At 48.2% G+C, this 8,003-nt stretch overlaps 1 protein-coding gene across 1 annotated transcript; it reads left to right on the top strand.

Annotated features, from left to right (window-relative positions):
• Positions 1-394: 394 nt before the first annotated feature.
• On the top strand, positions 395-1,174 carry LOC105666770. Its single transcript, XM_012318821.1, has one exon. The coding sequence runs from the start codon at positions 395-397 to the stop codon at positions 1,172-1,174; it is 780 nt and encodes a 259-aa protein (XP_012174211.1).
• The last annotated feature ends 6,829 nt before the right edge of the window (positions 1,175-8,003 follow it).

The raw sequence follows: 8,003 nt of genomic DNA on the forward strand, positions 1-8,003 counted from the left end.
CGATCAGGAAACTGGCCCAGGCTGGCAGGATCCCCATAGGATGGTCGACGGCGAAGATCGGGGCCATCGCGCGAAGACCTCTTCAGTGCTACCGGTGTCTGGAGATTGGACACGTAAGGAGGACGTGCACCTCCAAAGAGGACAGGGGGTACCTGTGCTACAGGTACGGCGGCTCGGGACACCGAGCCGTAGGTTGCACCGCCGCGAACCCTAATTGCCTGCTCTGCGAGGCGAGGAGGAACGAGAACGAGAAGAGGAACCACCCGCGAAACCGTGGCTACGATTGGTGGAATGGAAGTATCAGTACCGCAGGGTTCCCCGGACCCTCAGCACGCGAGCAAGGAGACTGGCGCGGAGGACGCCATGGAGGTGACGACGCTAGGGGATTAAGAACATGCGCATCCACCAAAGCAACCTGGGACGATCGAGAAGAGCGCAAGACCTGCTCTTTCAAACTATCCGGGAGAACGAGATCGACCTAGCGGTGGTGGCCGAACCGTACAGGATATCGGACGCTACGGACTGGACCGGAGACACTGATGAGATGGTCGCCGTCACTTGGACGGCGGCGTTCGCTCACGGGGTTCCGCTGGAGCGCGGCAACGGGTACATCGCGGTCCAGTTCGCGGGAATGGTACACCGTGTCGCCCAACTGTACCAATTCTCAGCGTTCGAGGAGTTCCTGGACGCGGTGGTCGACTGTGTCAGGCGGCACCTCCTTCGGCAGGTGCTCGTCCTGGGGGACTTTAACGCCCACTCCACAAAATGGGGAAATCCCAGAACCAACGAGCGCGGTCACTCGCTTTCGGACTGGGCCACAGGTCTGTGGCTCCTGCTGGTAAACAGGGGATCGGTCAGCACCTGCGTGGCGGGAAGGGGGTGCTACATCGTGGACATCACGTGGGTCTCCCCCGACGCGTTCAGGCGGATTTCAGGCTGGAGAGTGGCCGAGGGGGTCGAGATACTCTCGGACCACCTCTACATACTTATGGAGGCGGGGGAAACACCGCGACCTAGAATGGTATCCGCGGGCGATGGCCGCGGACCTTCCAGAGCGGGAAGAGCTCGCCCACCGCCCAGATGGAAGGTAAAGGAAAAGAACGAGGATTTGCTCCGGGCGGCCGCGATAGCGACAGCTTGGAACTGGGATGCCTCGGCAACAACGACGACTTAGGCATGCATGGAAGAGGAGGCCGAGTACCTTCGCCGTGCCATGACGGCGATTTGCGACGCGTCCATGCCGCGAGCTACACCGGGCACGGTGAGAAGCAGAGCGGTTTATTGGTGGAACTTCGACATCGCTGAACTGAGGGCGGGTTCCGTCCGGGCCCGAAGACAGTATCTGAGAGCTCGCCGTTGGCAACGGCGCGACGAGGAGGAAATCTCTCGGAAGTACGGAGCGTACCGCGAACTCAGGCGCTCGCTGCAGAAAGAAATCAGGGTTGCGAAAGATCGTGCCTAGTCGGATCTTGTCAAAACGGTCGTGTCCGACCCGTGGGGAAGGCCGTACAAGATCGTGACGCGGAAACTGCGCGCCAGGGGCCCCCCGGCCACGACGGAAAAGGAACCGACGCTCCTTTGCCGAGGTCATCGGGACGCTCTTCCCCCCGCAAGAGGACACTGCGCTCAAAAGGCCGCGGGATTCCACCCTCGCGACGGAATGGATCACCGAGTGGGAAGTCACCGAGCTCCGGGAGGCGACCAGAAGAATGGCCTGCCGCCACGTAGCGCCGGGCCCGGACAGGATCCCGGGCTGGATCTGGAGAGAGGCAATGGATGTCATGGCACCCAGAGTTCGGCGCCTCTACACGAAATGCCTGAAGGAAGGAGTCTACCCACGGGCGTGGAGGACCGCGAAGCTGGTCTTGCTTCTCAAGGAAGGCCAACCGGCGACAACGCCGTCGTTCCGACCGATATGCCTGCTGGAAAATGTCGGCATGCTCCTCGAGAGAGTTGTCGCCGCTCGACTGGAGCGACACATGTCGGGACTGGTGCCGGGTTGGCACGACAGTCAGTACGGATTCCGGAAGGGACGCTCGACGATCGACGCGGTCAGGCGCGTACGGGCGCTCACGGAAGACATGGTCTCTCGAGGTGGCGTGGCATTGACGGTGTCTCTGGACATCATCAAAGCGTCCAACACCATGCCATGGAGCAAGATTCTGGCGGCCTTGGAGCGCTTCGAGGTTCCGAGCTACCTCGTCCGGCTGATCCGCGCCTACCTCGATGACAGGTGGGTGTGCTACGCTGGCAGGGAAGGGGAAAAAAGGCGGCCCGTCGAGCGTGGCGTTCCGCAGGGGTCGGTGTTAGGACCGACCCTATGGATCATCGCATACGATGAAGTTCTGCGCTGCGCGCTGCCCACGGACGCGGTCATGGTATGTTACGCGGACGACACTCTCGTCTTGCTCGAGGTGGGATCGCGGATGCGATATCTGGGTCTGGTCATCGACAGCCAGTGGATGTTCGAGCCGCACTTCGACTCGTTGATTCCGGGGGTAACGGCGGCGGCCAACGCCTTGTGCGGCCTGCTGCCGAACATCGGCGGGGCTGGAGTCACGGTGCGCCGACTGTACGAGGGCGTCGTTCGATCCCGAATGATGTATGGGGCTCCGGTATGGGCGGACGACTTGATGGCGAGTCGTCGCAGCATTCTACTTCTCAGGAGGCTGCCATCAGAATCGTCAGAGGGTACCGAACGGTATCTCACGCGTCGGCGACCGCCCTGGCCGCGTCTCCCCCGTGGGAGCTTTGGGCGTTGGTGTTGAAAAAAAGATATGCCCGCGCGAGATTATTCCTAATATTGTTCCTTTAAGATTTAATTTGAATAAATCGATTTTTTAAAGAAAAATGCGTATTTTCGTTTACCCTTCAATTTGACGGGTCCTCGTAGAGATAGGTATATACGAAACTCCCGTAAACCTAGTGTTAATGCAGTATCACAAACAGGAATGAAAATTTGTTACATGTTGTGTGAATGAAACATTTTAAAAGATTGTAAAGTTCGAGTAAAACACACATTTATTTGTCAAGATATCTCAAACAGGAGCGAAGGTAAATTATATCGCACATTTCAATGAGTCATTATAAAGGATTGTATTTCACGAAGTGTTGCGCACAGCTAATTAAAAGGACTTATGTACTGTGCATGTAGTGTGAAAAACGGTGTGAAACGTGTGCTTATTTGTCATGATTTCTCAAAGAGTATCAGAAATATGCTGAATCGCCTATTTGAATGGAAAATTATTACTGATTGCACTTTACGATTTTCTGCGTATAAAAAAGGATAAGGACTAATGTGCGCTGATTTTGGCGTCATAAACAGGGCAACACTTACATCTATAGGTGTACTTTGGACCAGTCATGGGGAGACGCGATCGAGAGGAAGAGCGTTAACGGTAGTTGTAAATTCCCGTTACGATTATAAGAATTGACTCCACGAACAGATCGATCCCCTTATTTCTTTTGGGATAATAGGGGTGATTGATGTGGTATAACACTGCGATTAACGTGCTATAGTATTTATATGTCGGAGATGTAGGGACATCGGGCCTTTCTTTAGGAAGATAGTCCCCAATACTTGGGCTCGAGGTGACATAACCGGTCGCCGAACGTAGCCACGGTCACGGGATGAACAAAATGTCTTACAGAGGAAGTGCCGATGTTGAGGGACACGCTGTATTAACAATCAAATCCCGGTCAGGAGCAATGTTGGTTTACGCGAGACTGCTGCGCTTGGGAATTTGTTGATATTCCCGATCAATATGTAATTGACAAATGTGACCGTATCTGCCTTTTATTTTGCAATCACCTTAGAGAGTTTACTGTTATCGTCTTGGCAGTCAGTCTGAAAGTAACTCAGCGTCTGAGTTAACGTGTCTGCGTGCTACCAAATATATTCTAACGTACAAAGAGTTTTCCCGTTGACCACGGATTCGTTATTGAACCCAAGAACATTGTCAAAAGCATCCGTTATACTTATTGTTTGTTAAACTAATTAACCGTTGAACTAATTATTCGCTAAACTTTGTAAAGATATATTTATTTGTGTAAATACAATCTTTCTTGAACATCACGATGGCAAATTCTAACAAAGAATCATCGCGCGCCCGAAATCCTAATGAAAACCCGACATATATTTCCAAGAACTTAATACAATGAAAACTCACGCCGTTGCGTATAATATACATGTCATAGACGATTATTTGACGTATAAAGATCCGATACATATACACCGAATGTTCTGTCGTAGTAGAGCAAAGAGCTTACAGTTGAATGTAATAATGTAGTAAAAGAAGTAGAACGCTCCTGGTGTAGAATAAGTAGAAGTTGACCCTCCTGGTGTCGTAGACGAAGTATAGAGATGAAGTGACTGCTCTGTCGTTATGAGAACAAGTGAAGTTCGTTCTTGCGTGATTACGGAGGAAAGCTCGGTGTGGGTGTACCTTTTGAACTAAGAACGTGGATTCGGTGTTCATACTTTTAGTTAGAAAAGTGAGGACAACGATCCGCGATGTCCATTGGTTATACTTGACTTTAATAAATGAAGATTGGAGGAGGAAGTCTCCTATCGACGTCGCTCGGGTGTGGCCTTGTTCATGGGAAAAACCGGCTTTTCCGTTAAATAATTATCTACTTTCTCCGTTAGGTAACTACCCGCTTTCTCCGTAATTTGTAAGAAAGCCTAATAAACCTAAGGACTTTTCTATGAACCAGCCATAAACCGAAAACACTTCTAGGATTAGAAAATCCTTCAGGACAAACAGATTAACTTAAAAAACATGTGTTAAAACAATTAAGTTAAAAAGGTAAAGTTTATGGTGGGTCCTTAGGTTTATTGAGGGTCGAAATGACGGTACGTGGACCGTAAGCTGCCAGGCAATGAAGGACGTCACACGGACCATCTCACGCGCCGTAACATAGGATCTTTACTACAACTAGTTTATTTACAATAAGTGGTTATTTAACGTGAACTAATCACAATAACGTATTATTATTAAGATAACTAGATAGTTAATTTGCAACTCTCGTCACCATGAATCCAACGCTCTTTTTCACGCGGACCTCAACAACGCTAGCAACACACTCTTGTGGCGGCACTCGACAAGCCAAATACCATCACTCGACACTAACTAGTGTCGGACGACGGCAGCGCAGTGGTTAGCGCCTTAGGTTACGAACGTTAGGAACCCGGGTTCGAATCCCGGCGACCGGAGTCCGATTTTTCTTCCACGCACCAAAAAACGGAAGAAAAATCAGCAATACCCCAGCAGTGACATCTACAGCCCCTAGCGACTCTGGACGAGGCTCAGCAGCGACAAACTATCACGGACAACATATACACCTCAGTAGTATAATTTCCTGAAGTACTCGCGTATATCAGGTCTGTAAGTATGAAACCGGAATTTATCTATAGATGGCCCTAGCTGATAATGTATGTATCACTAAACTGCGTCATTGATACCAAAAGTCTTTGTTGACATCTCACAAACATTTTCGACTCAGAACAATACAAGTTTCATACAACAATATAGTTTGTAATAGCATTGAACATGTCGAATTTTGTGCCTAGAAACTACGATTTGCGGACAGCATTGATTTTCTGTTACCGTTTGGAGAAAACTGCTGCAGAATCACATCGAATGCTTGTCGAAGCTTACGGTGAGCATGCTCTTGGTAAATCACAGTGCCTTAAGCGGTTTAAAAAATTCAGAAGTGACAATTTTAACGTGAGGAATGAAGAACGTGTTTGGTGGGATCAGAAGGGTGTGATCTATTATGAGTTGTTAAAACCTGGCGAAACAGTTAATACTGAACGCTACCGACAACAAATGTGGTATCTAAATGGGTCTTAGAGAAAAAGGACAAGTAATGATGTTTTGATTTAATAAATGATATTCGAAGCAACGAAATGATTACAATGCTGTTGTACGTCTTATTCTCATGGGCGGCTTTCGACTTCCCAATTCATACTCTCCGGCTTCTACACTTGCTCGCTCTCGCTTCTCAACTCACACTCTGCACACTTTTTGCATCCGTTCTCTCCGGCTTCTCAACTACCTCTCTCTTTAGCGTCTTCTTGCCTTTTCCCGTCCTTCGGAACACGTGTTCCGAAACGCCCGTGGCCAGGGTCACGCAAGCCCTTTCCACGAAAACTGTCCACTTAAAAAGACCCAACGACACATTGATGTACCTGACGATGCCGCGGCTCTTGCAACTTTGTTTACGGTTCGGCCGATACCTTAGACCTTTTGGCCCCGATACTACACAAATGATCGATTTGAATCAAGCTTTGCGTGAAAAACGACCAGAATATCAAAAAAGACAACACAAAGTAATTTTGCTTCATGATAATGCACCATCACATATAGCAAAACCGGTCAAGGAAACGATTGAAGCGTTCAGTTGGAAAATACTTCCGCACGCGGCTTACTCACCAGACTTGTCTCCGTCCGATTACTATTTATTTGCATCGATGGGACACGCACTTTCTGACCAGCACTTCACTTCTTACGAAAATGTACGAAAATGGCTCGATGACTGGTTTGCCTCAAAAGAGCGACAGTTTTTTTGGTGTGGCATCCACCAATTGCCAGACAGGTGGGAAAAATGTATAGCTAGCGATGGGCAATACTTCGAATAAAATATTTTTAATCATTTTCATACAATAAACGTGTATTTTCAATACAAAAATTCCAGTTTCATATTTACATACCTGGTATTCGTGAGTCTATTTTATTGTTATTTCGAGTTTTTCTGATTATGAGTGCAAAGAAATCAACGTCTTTGGTTTCTAATCCGGTTGTGCAATACGTAATTTTATTTTAATTTTGTCCCTGACAGAAAATACAGATGTCTATGTCATAAAGTGAATAATAAGGTATAAGAAACATCATGTTATAGTAATGCCGAATTGGCGGTGCCGGCATGATTGAAATACCTATTAGAATAGGAAAAGGAAGGATTTTTAATGGATTAGTAGCGTATCCATCCAGCCGAGCGACCACTGGGTATGGGTAGTTCGCATTTCCTCCTGCGCGCGCGCGCAAAAAGAAATTATTAATTGCAGGGGTTACGTTAGTCGGTGTGATGGCTTTCTTGCTTGAACTGGTAAGCGTGGAAGTTGGTATTCAGGGTTTTTAACAACTTTGTTAATTTTCTATAGGCGTCTGGGTTGGCCGGTAGAATTTTTACACGGTTGGTACTGATTTTCAATTTATATTCCTTCTTGCTGATATCTTTTTCGATAGTCTCTGTCATCGTTTAAATGTCAATGACATCGTCAATGAAAATTGGCCGGGGAGGGGGAATTTTTTGGATATGTTGTCCATTTACCGCTTCGGTTATGTCCATAGCGTCTTCTGTTGTCTCCAGTATCGCGAACCTGTTGTGGATGGTCACTTGGCTAGCTGATGGGTTGGTTTGACTCTTGTTCGCATTTGTCTCGAATGCTTCCAGCTTGCGTTTCTTTGTGTGCGGGTCGTTTGCAAAGAGGGATGTTTTGCCCCTTTGCCACGGGGGAGGAAGAGCGGCGCTGTTGTAACTTAGCTCCGGAGAGCCCGTTTGAGATGATTGGCCCATCATCGATCTAGTTAATTCAATATGAAATAACTAGTCGAGATGCTGTGATTCGGGTCAGAGCTTAGTAGCGTTGGATTTTTCACTAGCACGTTTGCGAACACTTGGCTAGGTTTGTTAGATTCGCTTTCGACAGATGGGCGTCACTTGTTGTTTTGTGAACTTTACAGGGCACTGGACACACATCTGCACTCTTCGGCACTCATCAGCAAACTTTGAGGGAAAGTTGCCAGCGTTGTTCGTGAGAAAAATAGATTGCCCCTATCTTCCTGTAGTTGGGACAGAGACTGTTTGTCTATTTGAAGGACTTTAGTTAACTAAATCTTAAGATTTGTAACGGGTCCTCAGACTAGCTGAACATGTACTGTGGAGATGCGTCGACATCTGGCAATCATCTTACCCGAAGTATAGGATCTGCGTGTGGC

This window comes from Bombus terrestris, chromosome 5 (assembly GCF_910591885.1).
Source record: "Bombus terrestris chromosome 5, iyBomTerr1.2, whole genome shotgun sequence".
Taxonomy (NCBI): domain Eukaryota; kingdom Metazoa; phylum Arthropoda; class Insecta; order Hymenoptera; family Apidae; genus Bombus; species Bombus terrestris.

Excerpts from the sequence above, each read along its gene's own strand:
- LOC105666770 (XM_012318821.1), top strand. The coding sequence starts at position 395 with ATGCGCATCCACCAAAGCAACCTGGGACGATCGAGAAGAGCGCAAGAC.